Genomic DNA, 16,442 nt, shown 5'->3' with positions numbered 1-16,442 from the left:
GATCTCACGTTTCTTTCTCATCTCTCCACTCAGCCTTATGGGATTAATGCTCGGCGTTTTTCTTCTATTCTTTATTTTTTCAGGCTTTGGCCTCGGTGTTTCATATCCCCAGACTTTGTTTCATATTTGGCCGGTGACTGTTTCGGGTGTTTCTTCTGTACTATTTATTCATACTTAGATTGCTGTGTATTCACCTGTGATTTAGTACAGACTTGGGCTTTAGACTGGTTTAGAGGGTCTTGGCCGTTAATAACTTGGATTTTCTTTGGATAGTGCTCTTTTTCATGAAGTAATATGCGATTGCTTTTTAGTTGTCGTAAATAATAAGTCTTAGATTGAAGCATATGTATTCGGGAACAATAAATAGGTACTTTGGTAGAAGAGAAGAGAAAGAGAGTAAGATCAATCCAGCAGATGGTACTCCATATCAAAAAGCACTCACCACCTGTAAAACCCAGTTAGCCAATCGCCATAATATAGCAAGGAAATCAAACAAAGACTTACACAAAAGGCTCGGAATGCAAATACAGCTCCTCAACCTCACCCCCCAACACCCTGGCCTGCGCCAAAGCTGCCGCATTCCGAGTATCATGCAGCATAGAAGCAGGTCCACAAACCAGAACCCCAACCCGCTGCTTTTTCCGAAGATGCGTCCCTTGAGCATGTGCCATGGAAACTGTACGTGCAACCAGAGCAGGAAGATCAGGTCGAGCATTGCGGTGAACATTCAAACTGAAACTCCCCGTGGTAGTAATCTCAGCCGGTGGTACCTTGCCAGCTGTGCCCTTGAAATCGTCAGACTCTGAAGCCGATGAAATACCCGATCCCCGCTGGTCAGTGACGTGCACAGACACTGAAGTCTCGAATCCGTTGTCCGAGCCGGCGGATAACGTGGTCGATTCCGACAACCGTGATTCGATTTCCTCGATGTACCAATCGGCCATGGCGTGATCGCGCGTCGAGAAGATGACTTGGAGGTTCCTTCTGGAGGTTGCTCGTTTCTCGCTTGCCGGTGCATTCATCCCCGTCAGCCGAAGCGCTTCGTCTACCATGGCTAATGAGAACCCGCCTCCCGAGCCACCGGCTATCACCAGGATCGTATCGAATTGAGCCATGTGAGGCTCGCTGACGCCGCCGTACGGTCCCTCTATCAGGATCTTCTTCGTGCAGCCTGGATTCTTGGCTGCCATTGCTCTGAGGCGTCCGGTAACGCCGCCGCGCGGCTTGATGTAGAATACTAGTTCTGAGGCTTTCCCTATTTCGTCTGGATTATGACATGCGGAGGAGATGGTGAAGGGATGGGCGGTGAGTAAGTGTAGGTCTGATGTAAGGAAGCGCACGAATACGTGCTGGCCAGGAGTCCATTTGATAATTGATGGGACTGCAACGCGGACAAGACCGCCAGGGAGAAGTTCGAGGGTTGCGTTGTGGATGCCGTGCATTAGATAGGTACGGATGTGGCTGGCTATCAGGCTTAGGAAGTAGATTACGCCTGAGGCTATGAAGTAGTCCCTAATATATGTTAATGAAAGGTCAGCACGGGATATATTAGAGTCGACCATACCAGGAAGAGAGTCGGAAATCGCAGTGAAGGAAGAAAAAAACGACAAATACTAGCGCCACGAAGATGTGCGTGGCTTTGAAGAATTCGTAGAATCGATTGCTGTGGAAGAGGTAAGAGTTTGTCTCCCAGTAGGTAGGTTCAGTGTGGGCTTACCGAATGAATGGTAAAGACATGAGGGTTAGATATGTCTGTGAGATGAGAGCAGCAACCCCTGTCCAGTAGACAACACTTGTCTTCCACTGATACATCATATCCCCCTTCCCAATATGATAGATGATGTAAGGAAATGTGTGAATCAAGGCCAACACAAACATCGCATAGCTAGTCCAGTGGTGGAATACTTGAAGTTTCTCATGAGGAATACCAGTCACACCAGATATCATGTTGGCTTTAGTGCTCAGTGCCCTAAAAGGAGGTCAGCCACCGAATTGCATACTCGGAATCCTTACACTCACAGTACAAATGGAAGCAGCGCAAGAGCCATCCAGCCAGATCGAGTCGCAATTGGAGGACTACTTCCATAAGAAGCATCTGTCGGCCAGTAATACGGTTGTGGGCCGAGTGTCATCGCTATAACGGGGTCAACCACCATTTATGTCAGATTTTTGCAAGTCCAACCCACCCACCGAAGAAGAAGATAGCGCCTATAGCGCCCAGAACCCCCACGCCTAACGCTGGAGACCAATATCCCAGCGCAGGCAATCGATATCCACGATATGACAAGTATCTCGAGGTTGAAGTGAACATGCGCCATGGCCTGGTCCGTTTCACTCTATCCGGTGCGAATCGTACAAGTAAGTTCGAGATAGTGAATACTCCAATCACCGCACACATGAAGTAGACGGTGTTCAATGCGTAAACATGGTCGGCTTGGTACCTAGGATATATTTCCGATAAGCACATATACATGTAGGTAACTCGGAGGAAGGCACATACCAGTATCGCCAGTGATAGTTGCGATAGAGGCATTGAGCTTCTGTCAGTTTGCATTTGTCGGCGCGAGACGAATGAAGCATCACCGGCTGGTCGAGCCAGGGCGTGCCCTGGGCCATCTTCATGTCCATCATCCTGTGCGACTGAAAGAATTGACACCAATACCTACGTATTGTCAAGGAATTTAGATATCATGAAATACATAAGATATGGTCGGCAAGTCTGGAACAAGTTTGTCTTTGGATGGTTGCGGAACCGAAAACGGGGATATCTCCTTTATTCTCCTTTGTACCTATGGGCCTTGGGTGGTCATTCCAGGTTCAATTATTATCCCCAATCACCCGAAGGGGATCTGCTCACAATTGAGCACATTTTACGGAGGGGGTCTGCAATCATTCGAAGCCTTGTGGTTGGTTGGAATATCATAGGCTAAGTGAACTAGAGCACATTTGCGCTCGTTTCAAGTTGATCCGACATCTGACATCGTGTTTTTGGCTACTCGGAAAATATCATACAACAATATGCATATAATATCTTGCACGTCATATATTCCGGCATTCTCTCAAATACGAGCTATTCAACGCATGTGGAGCACTCGAGGCTCGAGCCATAGTGGGCACAGTGATCTCTTACGGGGAAGTTGGGGAAAGAAGTCGAAACAATAATATTCCCATTGAAAGGGTCATAGGGTAGTATGTGCCAAACAATAAACTGAACTGATGAAGTAATCGAAATCAATACCAAGAAAAGAAGGGGAGAAAAGAAGGGGAGTAAAAAGAAAAAGAAAAAGAAAAAGAGCAGAAATCGAGGCTGAAGATGTCTGCATCGGGACTAGCGCCTCACATGGCAGGTCCAACCCTACATTCCGCATTTTCGCAGTCGATTGCGCTATGATCCTAGGTTTCAGGTTCTCTGTTCAAGGGGAACCGCTGCAACGGAAACGGTAGCCGTGATAGGCCCCTTAACAGTGGAGATCGGTCTTTCACTCCCGATTTCATACATTCTCAGCGCACGGTGGCCTCCACGCACGCTGTCTGCTTCGAGACCCTTCGCCCGAAGAACGCTGGTAGCCACGCGTGCCGAATCCCCGTCGTAGCATACCACGAGAACGTGATGCCGTCCCAGATCTGAGACCAAGACGTCATCCTTGAAGATATTCTCCAACTCCACCCATTGCGCCTCCAGAACACCCGGATCCGAAAACGGTGATGGGCTCTGAGGCCCAACACTAGACAGTGGCAGATTCATCGAGTCGGGAAGGTGCCACGCAGAGAAATCATCCGGCTGGCGCAGGTCCAGAACTCGGTTCTGCGGCTTGAGGACAATCTCACTCAATAAGCTTTGCTCAAGGGATCGCGGTGATCCATAAAATTGGGGCAGGACCTCTAATGCGTCACGCTCCCAGCTCTCGTCATATCGGTGCAGGTCAACTTTCGTCAGGCGCTGAAGAACAGTGGATACATTAGCTTTTCTTTTTCCTCCTATGGTGGACCTGTTAAACGCCAAGACGTCATGGATATGATATTTACCTCGTTTCGGATTGGGTGGAACTGCTTCTCGCCCAGCTTTTGGAAGTATTCATCAATATACTGGTATGGTAGGTCGCAGCAGAGGAACACACAATGTGTTGTGCCGTCTGGCCCTGCGATCTCAGATAGCGTTCCCGCAGCCTTACGCTTTGCCAGCATCTGGAAGAGCCCTTGGAGGTTAAATCCGGATGATGGACCACACACCAACCCCTCTCGGCATAGATTCAGGGAGTGAGTGTATGACTCGGTCGAGCCAACTTCTTCGATGGTATCCACTGCTGCTTTCCAGGGAAACTCAACAGGACGCATTAGAGCATATGACCTAGGACCAGGTACCCGGTCACCAGCGGCTGTGCAAACACCAAGCCGATAAACAGATGGCTTCACATCTTTGAAATAGGTCCCCAGACCGGTCATGGTACCAGACGTGCCCATACCAGCACAGAGGACGGTTATTTCGGGCAGCTGCTTAAAGATCTGGGGTCCGGTCCATCGGATATGGGACTGCCAGTTGTTGTTGTTTTCGTATTGATTGGGATTGGCAATCGTCTCTGACTCCAAGGCCATTCTTCGGGCATTTTGAATGCCGCCTCGTTCGTCTAGTGGCTCTGGCTGAGACGGCCCACCGAACAAGGTGATGTCGAGACCGAAAAATTGCATCAGCTTGAGTTTTGCATCGCTGGTTTTATTGCTTAGGAAAGCCCGGGTGTCGTTTACTCCGTGCATGACTCGGGCGACCATGGACATTGAAATCACTGTTGATCCGGAGCTGTATTCGATGATCCGGTCTGTCTTCTCGGGGACAATACTAGATTCTAGCATGTTCAATGCTGGCCTCTTGTTAGCTTGGAATTGTTGCTCAGCGCTTTTTCAGGGATTTCCATACCTGGCATTGCCTTGACATTATTTGCCGGATGCATGGTCATCATTTTGGCATATATCCGAACCCCATCTTGATGGTAAGGGTTCAAATGAGGTGGCAGCTCTACAAGGGGTAGAGGGGGCTGACAGTCTGGGTCGAAGTATTTTTTCAGCGAGTCAGTGCCGAAGTATACATTGTGCTCGTTCACGTTGGTCATTTCTTTGGAAGAATCGATCATCTTGTTGAGAGAGACACTCTTTGTGTAAGGAATAGATGCTGATAGTGGAATGGAATAGCGGACAATTTCTACTGCACGAGTTTGAAGAGCAACCTTCTCGGGTGATGAAAGCAGGCATGAGAGGAAAATCCCGGGTCACTCTAGGCAGGTATACAGAATTAATTCTATAGCGGCAAAACCCCTCCATCCTGTTGCGTCTTTCTTGGCACCCGAGAGGTAAGAAAGTAAGATCTACTCTTACTCCACTAGTGAGTATCCCGCCATACGACTCAATATGAGGGCTAAGTGCCATAGGCAGACGCTGTAAACCCTGGAAATTTGCTACTATGATGAACCAGGAAATCGCGTGGAGCGGTCTCGGGGACATCGATCCTTGTAAGACAAGTCTCCTTGTCACAGTAATTGGATATAGAACAGTTGAAAACGGAATATTTCGGGCCCAGCTGCGTCATGCTCTGGTATTCTTGATGTCGTACCTTGCAATGTTCTAGAATGGAATTATGCATGTGTCACATAATTTGACAAGGTCCTCAGGAATGGAGTCAATAATCCCAGAGGTCCTCAGATTAAATTTTCTAATAGCTGGAGATATTGTCCTAAGGGGCCGGGTACCTTGAGGGTGTTTGAGAAGTTTTGGTTCAACTAAGTTGGATATGCAGATCTTCTGTCAAGGTGCTCGGACTAACCGCCGATCAATGCACTCAATGGATCAATAAATTACGAATGTGAAGAGATGAGATTGATTATTCCGCTTTGACCTCTTGACTGAGCTCTTTTTTTATATATCTTTTTCTCTTTCTGTCGCGTTTTCGGATCCTGGGGTGTCTGCCTGCTTACGTTGTATCCCTTCATATTCAAAACGCCATGACAGGGGTACTCGGAAATTCGAAACCAATAGAGGATGTCGCGGTTGAGAAGAATGGGACGAATGTCACTTTCAACGAACAAACTAATTATGTACCTAAGCGTACTATTATCACGGTTAGTGGATGCGGTAACAAGCAATATATGCACCAGCTAATGTCACCCACTACTAGATCTTCCTGGCATGTTCCAGCGTTGATCTCCTGGCATTGATGGACCAGACGACCCTGGCGGCCAGTTTGTCTATCATAGGAAATGCATTAGGAGCCAGCGACCAAACCTCCTGGATTTCGGGCGGTTATTTCGTGTGAGTGCTCTTTTCTCTTGTATTCATGATATTACTCGGTCAAGCTGACATTCGTGGCACAGAACATCAACATGTTGCCAATTACTATATGGAAAACTATCCGATATCTGGTCTCGCAAGCTTGTGCTCTTCGTCGGCCTAGCCATTTTCTTCTTCGGGTCATTGGCGGCTTCCCTTGCGCAGACAGCCACGCAATTGATTGTCTTCCGTGCTTTCACCGGAGTTGGTGGCGGCGGTCTCATGACAGTCGCACAGATGATCGTTAGCGACGTTGTCCCTCTCCGTGAACGAGGCAAATATCAAGGTATTCTAGGTGCCGTCGTGGCTATTGCCAATGGCATTGGTCCCGTCATAGGAGGTGCACTGGCTTCCATTTCAGAAGACTCGTGGCGATGGATCTTCCGCTTGAACCTGCCGCTCACCGCATTAACCACGTTGGCTGTTTTGTTCTTTATGCCCCTTCGAAAAGTCACGGGCGACTGGAAAGTCAAATTGAAGGCAATTGATTTCTTTGGTGCGCTTCTGGCTCTCGGGGGGACTTCGGTCTTGCTGCTTGGTTTGACTTGGGGCGGCGGCGAGTATGCATGGAACTCGACGCATGTTATTGCGACTTTGGTCGCTGGGTTCACCATCTCTGTTGCTTTTATTGCATGGCAGTGGAAGGGCGCGTCTACACCGCTGGTTCCGATGCATATCTTCCAGAGTCGAATTGTGAACGGCGCGTGCTTGACCATGTTCATTAACGGGTGGAACTTTCTGGTGCAAGTCTACTATATTCCTACTTTCTATCAGCTGGTATTTGGATATTCGACGGTAAAAGCGGCTTCAATGCTCCTCCCTATTACCCTCATGCAAAGTACGAATTCTCTTCTTCTTGGTTGTGTTGCCGCGCTGACTTCCTTCACAGCTATCAGCAGTACAGGCTCCGGTCTTGTTGTACACTGGATAGGCCGCTACCGTGAATCTATCCTTTTCGGATGGATTATCTGGGCTGTTGGTCTTGGTCTTTTCTCGACACTTGATCGGCATTCGGGATTGGGAAAGCAGATTGGGTATGGCATTCTGACTGGTGTCGGGGTTGGAAATACTCTGCAGCCGTACGTGGTCCCCTATCCTGGTCCAATAAATTAAGCTAATTTTCTATAGCTCTCTTATTGCAGTTCAAGCGGGTGTTGAAAGACGGGATATGGCCGTGGTAACTTCATTCAGGAAGTGAGTGAATGCCTACAGCGATACAAGCCATTTTATGGAACTAACAATGAGCAGCTTCGTACGAAACCTCGGCGGCACTCTTGGGCTCGCTATTGCTGGCACTATAATGTAAGAATTCTTTCAAATCTGTTGGCTTGTTCTCTCATTAATCAATGCAGAAATAATATTGTCTCGTCGTCCATCTCAGTCCTCAATCTCGACGAATCTCAGACCCGCTCTCTGCTCTCGAGTCCACAAGATTATCTTTCAGAATTATCTGTAGAGGATGCCGAGTATGTTCGTGATGTGCTGACACCGGCATATCAAAAGGGATTCCGTATCATTTTCATTGTCGGTGCATCCCTTGCGACATTTGCTTTCTTTTCGGCTGTTTGGTTGATGCCACAGATTGGTTTGAACCGAGCGGACGATCAAGCTCTGAAGGAAGAAGGAAAAAAGCGACTTAATGGAGAGTTGGACGAAGAAAGAAGAGAGAGCTAGCTCTAACCGACTCTGACTAAAAGAACCCAAGCACTCTATGGGCAACTTTGGCTCATAAAAGCATATAGACCACTGTTTTAATCTTTCCTTGTATTTTAATAGAAATGATAGATATTCAGGTCCAGCCTTTAACACCGTGCTCAGCGTGTTGATTCCGTGTGCTATAAGCTGCTGATGATGCTGCCTAACATGTAGAATCGATCGATCATGACACGAACCCGACTACGGTTTGTACCGTCACCGACTCTAATGGATCTCTCAAGGAGATAATATATTGAATGGCCATTATCTCTCATTGGAACATAGCGAAACATGTTCGGTGAAAAATAAATCACATTTAATCTCGTTCACACTATCAGACGTTTATTGTTGTTTAGCAAACTATCCATGTTAGTGTCTTCGTATGATCAAGTCAAGGCATTGGAATTACTTTCTACCAATCACGCCGTTCACTGGAATGTCGATGGAAGTGGTGTAGCTGGCAGCCTCGCTCAGAAGGTACACATAGGCACCACCAAGCTCCTGGACGTCGGCCAACCGAGGGAAGCCACCATAGTACTTGAGCTGCTGCTCCCAGTCCGGTTGTTGGGGTACCCAGTATGTCATGGCGGTGTTTACTAGGCCAGGGGACACGCTGTTCACACGGATGCCGTACTGTGCCCATTCCATGGCCAAAGTGTGGGTCATGTTGCGAACACTGGCCTTCGAGGCACCGTAGGGAGCGGATGGAACGCGCTGATGGTGGTGTTTAGTATTGAGTAGATAAGAGTCTAAGTAGACCGAAACTTACTTTGTTAGAACGGTAAGAAGCCATAGAAGCTGTAAAAACCCCGGAACCCTTGATTCCCTGCTTGATAAACGCGCGCGCAGCGGCACGTGCGGTATAAAAGGCACCGAAAAGGTTGACATTGAACAGAGTCTCAATATCCTCCTTGGTAAAGTCAAGGGCAGCCTTGTGGTATGTACGTCCGCCATTTACCACCATGCCGTGTAGAGCACCAGCCTGTTTGATGATCTTATCAACTGCAGCGGTGATTGTGGCCGCCTCAGTCACATTGGCAGTGAGGGCAAAGAGCTTATTGGGGTATTTCTTCGATACAGCAGCAAAATCTTCTCCGGTCGTACCAATGTCAATCGAGTAGACCCGGGCTGCACCGTTATCAAGGCAGCACTCAGCAATGCCCAACCCTATTCCGCGGTTGGCACCAGTAACTAAAGAACTATCCTGTTAGTTAGCCACTCTCTAGACCTTTCACTTTTTCAAACACTTACTAGCAATCACCTTACCATTCAGGGCGACTTGAGTCTGAGGGATAGGAGTTTCATTGGAGGCCATTATGGATGATGTGAAGATAAATGTGTTTTGAGTAGAAAAAAAGGCACAGATGATTGACTCGGGAAAGACCTAAAGATGGGTTCTTTATAAATCTAGGAAGGATTGGCAAGGTTCTCATGTGCCCGCAGAACACCTCATAACCCAAATCATTGCCCATACTCCTACTGGAGTGATTGGAGTGATGACTCGAGACGGGTGTTGAAGCGTGGGGATACGGGGATAAAGCGGATGTGTCCCCGAGACGGCACTGTAATCTAGTTCAAGCGCCCGCGATTCCCCAAGAAAGCTGAGGGCTTGGAATTCAAGTCTCATTTTGTCTCACATAATAAATTTAAGTCTTCTCTATCGGTGTTTGCGTCTTTCCACTTTCCCCCTGCTCAACTTGCACAATGGCTGCGCTCGCTTGAAACCTGCTCAAAGGCAAGACCGCCGCCGTAACTGATGGTACCACTGGAATCGGTCGCGCGATTGTTCTGGCATATATTACTCAAGGATGCAATGTCGCAGTAAATTAATTGGGTCTGGCCAAGGACGAAAATCTTCGTCACAGTCTGCTGGAGGAGGTCAAGGCAATCGAGAACACAGGCATCAAGGCGGGCAATATCCTCGAGCTCCCCGGGGACGTGACCAGACCGGAGACAAGCACCGATTTAATCCAAGAGGCTGTCTCGCAATGGGGGAAATTGGGTTAGCGCTTTGCTCGGTGGTGGGTACCAAACTCACTATACTCCTACCAAGGCTGGGATTCTCTCCATGATGCAGTCAATGGCCATTGCACTTGGCAAAGATAAGATCCGGTGCAATGCCCTGATGCCTGGCACTATCGGAACCTCACTAGCTGCCCATGATATGAAGGACCCTGCTGAGATGGCCGCCCTTGAAGAGCGTATTCCTCTTGGTCGAATCGGAGATCCGAATGATATGGCAGGTCCGGCCATTTTCTTGGCTTGTGAAGAGATGAGTCGTTATGTGAACGCAACGGGGTTGCTAGCAGACGGTGGAATGTACAGTAAATTGCAGTGAATATTGCAGCACAAATAAACGAATCAAGTTAATTTATTGTCAAGAATATACAGTGCTTCCTTGCCAAATTTGTTAAAGATATCTGGTGTAGGATCACTCAAGTCAGTATTCAACCAAGGCTTTCTTCCAATTTCTTCCAATTTATCTACAAATTCATTTTATTGAAGAAAATAGCAAAAAGTCCCACATTCAACTTGTACATTGTCGATGTAGCGAAGCCCAACTCCTAACCAGTAAGCCATCACCACACCTACAATGTTCAAAGTGAACTCCATGGCGATGAACATGCCACGAGACTCGTAATCCACAAGCTCGGAGCCATACACTAGAACAGTAGCATTGAGAATTCCAGTCCCGATGCCGTTAATAAGACGAAATGTGATCATCCACTCCGGGTTCATCGCTGTACATTGAAGTGCAGCCGAGGATACCCCAGACAGCACCAAATGCCGGGGACTTGATACGACTGAATCGATCACTGATATACCCACCCATAAAGCATCCAACCAAAGTTCCCAAATAGTAGACTGAGATGATGCTTCCCTGCAAGAGAGTGTTGGTGACCGTTATTGATCCATTTTTCTTGTACCCCAGCCCCATCCGCTTAACGTAGGATTTGGGGTCATTCACCCCAGCCATCATCCCTTGGTCATAGCCTGCGTGATCAATCAAAGTTAGTTATACTGGATATGAAGAAAACTCATAGACTTTTAGATTGGGGATTGACTGACCGAAAAAGAAGATTGCAACGCCAGCGAGGCAGTTAACCGCTATCAATAGGCGTTTCTTTTCCGGCCTCGCGGCGATCTTCCACTGTGCCTGCTCGTCATTCAACATGTTCAATATCGTATGCAAAGGAGTTATATGAGTGTTATCACGGTCAAAAGTAAGCACTTCGTTTGGAAAGCTTCTGGATCTATTTGAAAAACGTTGGGCCTCAGTAACTATATCGTCTACTCATACTACTATACGTCACGTCAGAGGTGCCCTAAAGCTAGCTCATCTCAAGCCATACGGATGTGACAACCATCCGTTACCCCAGGATCCGAATCCAGAAATTGCGTAGACAAATCCCGATGTGTTCAAACCTTCTCGGTCCACTCAGCCGGGGTAGTGCTCGACTCGGGCACAGGACGCGATATGGGGTCAATCTACTACACTGTTGTCACTTACTCTTAAACCTTGTCAGTAAAATATTACTGTATTACCACCAAAGCTCGTTTTGGATAGAATCCATATGGGAGGAGCTTCAATGTTGCTAATAAGCAAGCCACTGACCTCGGGAGATTTAGTATATAAAGAGAACAGGCAGACAGACGGAGACAGCCGTTTAGTGGTAATCCATTGCGACGTACACATATTTACCAATTGACCGGTTGTTGACAGGCCTTCACTATCTGTTGTTTTCTGCGAGCTTCCCGTTGGGGTGGGGAGAAATGACTTAGGTGACTTTGAATCCGTATAGCTCTCCTACTCACGTGTCTACTAAAGGATTAGACTATGTCTTCTGTTGAGCAGAAGTAATTTCTGAATAGCATTTCCTTGGGTGGGTTTCATTTTCTACCCTACCGCCGATATTCGTTTATCTATCAAATCCCGATACTCACGCTGTTTGCAACAAACGTCCAAGAATACCTCATATTTACTTTACCTTGAACAATTTATGCTTTGGATCAGACGAAGATAGCCGTTTAATCGTAGATCAAATAAGCCATTTGATGAATTCATCTTTCGAACATCCCTTTTAGTTTCAACTTTAGAAAACGACTCCGGGTTATGATCAATATTAAGAGCATTGAGACAGTCGGGAACAAAACATAATTCTTTAAGAAATTATACAATACTCAAATGTCAATTTCAAATGTCAATTTCAATCCCAGCGGTGATCTTCTTGAACGAGATAGAAGGCACTAGGGAAAGTCAAACGTTGTAAGCTCATTCTTGCCGGTGTTGTTCACGTGGTTTCTTGAGTATATCAAACACGGAGCTAATACATGAGTATAATTCCTTCTTCTCTTGTCTTGGTTGCCTCTAGATATGCTCAAAGTTGTCAAGAGTTCAGCATCCAAAGGGAAAAGCTATATTAGGTTGATTATTTACAATTCTTGTGGCAAACAATATCTAGTGAGTGCGTCCCTTCACAGTGCCGTCAATGCCTTCCAAATCGCTATTTAGGCGCCACTCGTAGTCCAAGCTAGGATCATTGAAGCGAGCCTTTGCATCCAAGACCGAAACTTGTGCCATATCCTTAGGCTGCAGCTCGAAGTCGACCTCCAGGTTCTGCTCCACCTGTCAATCCACAACGCTTTTCGGGATGACGGAGCGCCCGCTATTGATACCCCACGCAAGTACCACCTGGGCCGTACTCTTGCCATACTTCACAACGATTTCTTTCAGAATCGGCTGATCGATGACCCGCTTCATGTGTGCGGTCCCCTTGGACCAGCCGGTCTGTCTGTAGAAGTCGTTCATGTTGCCCAGCGGGCTGAACTGGACGACGTGAATTCCCTGTTCCTTCAGCCACTTGTTGAATTCTTTCTGCTGCAGATAGGGATGGACCTCCATCTGGTGGACTGCAGGGACCTATAAATGGAAATGAACTCAGTTCAAATTTTCGATCGCTGAAGGAGTCACATACGGTGCCGGTCTTCTCGAGCATCGTCTCAATCTCACCCTTACTGAAGTTCGAGACACCAATAGCCTTGACCTTTCCAGTCTTGATTACGTCCTCCATCGCTTTCCACGTATCCACAAAGGTGGTCTCGCCGCGGATCATCCGGCCTTCGGCGTCCCGAGGGAATCGATCGGCCCCGCGCTTGAAGGTACAGGGGTAGTGCATCATCAAAAGTTCCACGTAAGGGGTATCCAGGTCACGGAGTGAGTTATCCACGGCACACTCCACGTCTTCGGGGTGGTAGTCATTGCACCACAGCTTAGTGCCGACGAAAATATCTTCGCGGGGAATACCGCTCTTCTTGATTCCCTTTCCCACCTGCTCTTCAACGTTGTAGACACGAGCAGGATCAATCAGGCGCATGCCCTTTCGCAGCGCTAGGCTGACGGTCTCTTCCTGGGAATCTGGGTCTTGGAATGTGCCAAATCCTAATGCGGGGATCTTCGCACCGGTGTTGAGTGTGTTGGAGGTTGCGCGTGTGGCAAGCCCACGAGTAACAAAATTCGATCGAGGTGGTGGGAATGATTTCCTAACACTGCTGCGCGAGCCGTTCTAGCTGCAAAATAAGCCATTGTCCAAAGGGTTGGCTGAGCAGACGAGTGTTAATTCTTGAATTTTCCCGAAATGAATGGGGTTATTCCGCGAGGTTTATGACTTTGGTTCAACAGTGGGAATAGCAGTAGTAAATACTATATTCGAGATCGCGATATTTTCATGACAACTAAATGCTCCCGCACTCAAACCGCGGAGCTGTCAATTCTGAGCTCCCCCAATTGAAGTAGAGAAGTTAAACAAGGGGGACGTGCCAGGAAGTGGACGCGAGACGGGGACTCACCGAGATCACTCCGGAAGACATGACGTTTGTGGAGTCCGTTCCCCCACATTTCCCCAGAGATCATCATATGATAGCTCGATAGCTCTTGAGAGTCCCACCCGTCTTCAACAGGAAAGCCAGGGTTCCTACTATGACATGGTGTATACAAAACATGTCGGGAGAGTCCCTGCCTCGAGACCCCGGGGATGTGGCGTGCCTTTGTCATGGCAAGGTCATGTTAACTTACCGAGAGCAGGGGCATCTTGAAGTGGTTGAGCTTGTCTTGGAGAACCGGTCGGCAGATTTGTTGTTAAACACCACAGTCCTGACAATCATTGTTGAATTTGGTCTTCTGGAGAAAGGTTCGTTCAATAACCCTTTCAGGAGCAGTACAATACCTCTACCGTTATACAGTTCCCTCAGCCTGGTGCCATACTGTTTTCTGAAGAAATTTTCAGTGAAGAGGTCGCCATAATGCGAGATATTCGAGACTAAACTTCAGTCCCCATTCCTTTCAACTTTCACTCGGGCACAACATGAAGAATCCTCTGCAATTGAGTCCTTTTATTATCATAGTATGTATCGACCATAATAGGAATATGTATAATGTTCTTAACACATCGAAATGCCTAAAAGCAGATAGTGAAGCTTTGACCGCAGCATTGGTGAGACCAAGCTAGAGGAGGCTCTCTAAGAGGTTCGGATAATACACTCTATACATCAGAAGGGTGTATATCATACGACAGGGTGAAGCTGGTAGCGAGGCTAGTGATATATCAAATAAGCAAAATTGGTTTAATTGCAGGAATTACCTAGGGGGCAAATTGGAGTATATAAAAAGTGGGCAGGGGGTTTAACTACCTCTTCGATAAAACACCGAATCAGCTCACGATGTTAAGGCATTCTAGAACATATGGTTTTATTCTCTCCAAAACTTTACTTTGCATAACAGCATCTTCCCAAAACGTTAGACAATCTCTACACAGATGCACACATCTACGCTCTATAACAAAATTATTCAGTATCGGACAAGATCACCAGGGCACCATATATTATAGCCCCCACAAGGTCAACGGATTGACCTCAATAACCTAGCTATCAATCCAGAATTAGTTAACATAAGTCAATATCAGGATTCCCCCTCCTTTGAAATACGGTAATGTTTTGATCTTAATTTGTGGGAACTCCCCCGCGTAGGTCAACTCAGACCTCCCTAGCCCGAAGGAATGTATCTACAATAAGATAGGAATAGACCGGTATCACAAGTAACAATAGTAAAGGCACAAGTGATGGCTTGTAGATCTCAGGCTAGTATGTACCAAATATTTTACAAGGTACCTAGGTAATGCAAGAACAATTACTGAAGGTTAAGGTGAGGCTCTGCGGGTTCACCCTAGCTCCTTCCCTTTTGGGTCGAAACTCGTCTCCCACCGCAGTTTCCCCAGATCCTTAAGCCAGTCGTTGAAAAGGTATAAATACCCCCCCCCCCCCCCCCCCATTTCTCTCTCTCCTTTTTCTTCCTCCTTCACATCTCTTCTTTTCTCTGGGTCTCCACTTCCACTTTTCAAGGTTTCACCATGGACCTTCCACCTTGGTCTTGCATCAGGACATGCACCTTCCACTACGGTCACCTTCCATCATGACCCCATCCACCATGGACCTTCCACCTTGGACCTTCCACCTTGGACCTTCCATCATGACCTCATCCACCATGACCTCATCCACCATGACCACTGTCTACTATGACCACATCTACCTGGGTCATCTACTATGTCCTTGAATCATGGCCTTCCACCATGACCACTTTGAAGTATGAGCATTCCTTGTGACGTCCCTCTATTCATCCTAAAAGACGAACCTCGTTAACTGGTTTCTAGTAAACCTTCATACCCTCCCTATCCACTTCATTCCTCCATCCAGTCGAATCAACCACATCACCAGTCTGACCGTGGCGGGCTTCGGCTTCAGGACAATCGGCAGACTGGTCAACCACCCACTTCATTCATCCACCAGTTCGAACACCACAACCAGTCTGACCGTGGCGGGCTTTGGCTTCAGGACAATCGGCAGACTAGTCAACAATCCACTTTGATCAACAACATCCACCAGTCTGACCGTGGCGGGCTTCGGCTTCAGGACAATGGGAAGATTGGTCAACCACCCACTTCGATCAACCATATTAAAGCACCCACAATGCACAACCTTAAAGAGGGGGAAAGAAAAGAAGCGGTCTTGAACGACAAGAGTCTCCGCAGGAGTGTCTCTGAAGGAGACTTCTCGTCAGGAAGAGGTTACAACGTGTACCCAATTAAAAGGAGACTCTCACGGCCGTTTGCTGTGGTGGTAAAAAAAAGGTTGTTGCTCGAGATCACCGCCTGATCACCTTCAGTTAACCACTTCAATCAACCCACTTCGATCAATCAACTTTCAATGAACCACCTCAATCAACTACCCACAACGTGAACACCGTCTCCAATTGTGACCACAATTTTTCAAATAACAACCTTGACAACCATCTTGACAACCACCTTGACAACTACCAGACAGCCACCAGACAACTTCCAACCAATCATTTTGATAACTATGAACCGCCATTTTTCATCCAC

The 16,442-nt window shown here is 47.3% G+C and overlaps 8 protein-coding genes across 8 annotated transcripts; 3 read left to right on the top strand and 5 right to left on the bottom strand.

The window, feature by feature from the left end:
• Positions 1 to 438: 438 nt before the first annotated feature.
• N7537_002654 (ferric reductase family protein) lies at positions 439 to 2,631 on the bottom strand (the record flags this gene model as incomplete). Its single annotated transcript, XM_056893712.1, has 7 exons — positions 439 to 445; positions 505 to 1,512; positions 1,565 to 1,663; positions 1,718 to 1,969; positions 2,020 to 2,134; positions 2,191 to 2,441; positions 2,501 to 2,631. The coding sequence occupies 7 exons, from the start codon at positions 2,629 to 2,631 to the stop codon at positions 439 to 441; spliced, it is 1,863 nt and encodes a 620-aa protein (XP_056758707.1).
• Positions 2,632 to 3,400: 769 nt separating this feature from the next.
• Positions 3,401 to 5,126, bottom strand: N7537_002653 (putative cysteine synthase B; the record flags this gene model as incomplete). The annotated part of the gene is made up of 3 exons (XM_056893711.1): positions 3,401 to 3,940; positions 4,027 to 4,856; positions 4,913 to 5,126. The coding sequence occupies 3 exons, from the start codon at positions 5,124 to 5,126 to the stop codon at positions 3,401 to 3,403; spliced, it is 1,584 nt and encodes a 527-aa protein (XP_056758706.1).
• Positions 5,127 to 5,990: 864 nt separating this feature from the next.
• On the top strand, positions 5,991 to 7,989 carry N7537_002652 (MDR family MFS transporter; the record flags this gene model as incomplete). The annotated part of the gene is made up of 7 exons (XM_056893710.1): positions 5,991 to 6,107; positions 6,164 to 6,297; positions 6,360 to 7,153; positions 7,205 to 7,394; positions 7,444 to 7,509; positions 7,564 to 7,617; positions 7,668 to 7,989. 7 exons carry the CDS (start codon positions 5,991 to 5,993, stop codon positions 7,987 to 7,989), a joined length of 1,677 nt encoding a protein of 558 aa, XP_056758705.1.
• A 426-nt stretch (positions 7,990 to 8,415) lies between these two features.
• Positions 8,416 to 9,325, bottom strand: N7537_002651 (Short-chain dehydrogenase/reductase SDR; the record flags this gene model as incomplete). The annotated part of the gene is made up of 3 exons (XM_056893709.1): positions 8,416 to 8,724; positions 8,780 to 9,201; positions 9,262 to 9,325. 3 exons carry the CDS (start codon positions 9,323 to 9,325, stop codon positions 8,416 to 8,418), a joined length of 795 nt encoding a protein of 264 aa, XP_056758704.1.
• A 756-nt stretch (positions 9,326 to 10,081) lies between these two features.
• On the top strand, positions 10,082 to 10,348 carry N7537_002650 (uncharacterized protein; the record flags this gene model as incomplete). The annotated part of the gene is made up of 1 exon (XM_056893708.1): positions 10,082 to 10,348. The coding sequence occupies one exon, from the start codon at positions 10,082 to 10,084 to the stop codon at positions 10,346 to 10,348; it is 267 nt and encodes an 88-aa protein (XP_056758703.1).
• Positions 10,349 to 10,493: 145 nt separating this feature from the next.
• Positions 10,494 to 11,185, bottom strand: N7537_002649 (uncharacterized protein; the record flags this gene model as incomplete). The annotated part of the gene is made up of 4 exons (XM_056893707.1): positions 10,494 to 10,541; positions 10,603 to 10,751; positions 10,840 to 11,004; positions 11,080 to 11,185. The coding sequence occupies 4 exons, from the start codon at positions 11,183 to 11,185 to the stop codon at positions 10,494 to 10,496; spliced, it is 468 nt and encodes a 155-aa protein (XP_056758702.1).
• Positions 11,186 to 12,469: 1,284 nt separating this feature from the next.
• N7537_002648 (aldo/keto reductase family protein) lies at positions 12,470 to 13,878 on the bottom strand (the record flags this gene model as incomplete). The annotated part of the gene is given in 4 exon segments (XM_056893706.1): positions 12,470 to 12,637; positions 12,650 to 12,931; positions 12,987 to 13,574; positions 13,858 to 13,878. The coding sequence occupies 4 exon segments, from the start codon at positions 13,876 to 13,878 to the stop codon at positions 12,470 to 12,472; spliced, it is 1,059 nt and encodes a 352-aa protein (XP_056758701.1).
• A 1,741-nt stretch (positions 13,879 to 15,619) lies between these two features.
• Positions 15,620 to 16,215, top strand: N7537_002647 (uncharacterized protein; the record flags this gene model as incomplete). Its single annotated transcript, XM_056893705.1, has 2 exons — positions 15,620 to 15,646; positions 15,757 to 16,215. The coding sequence occupies 2 exons, from the start codon at positions 15,620 to 15,622 to the stop codon at positions 16,213 to 16,215; spliced, it is 486 nt and encodes a 161-aa protein (XP_056758700.1).
• Between the last annotated feature and the right edge of the window lie 227 nt (positions 16,216 to 16,442).

The sequence above is a fragment of the Penicillium hordei genome (assembly GCF_028827395.1).
Source record: "Penicillium hordei strain IBT 12815 chromosome Unknown utg000001l_segment0_segment0, whole genome shotgun sequence".
NCBI lineage: Eukaryota > Fungi > Ascomycota > Eurotiomycetes > Eurotiales > Aspergillaceae > Penicillium > Penicillium hordei.
This window is presented reverse-complemented; position numbering and strand designations above follow the sequence as displayed.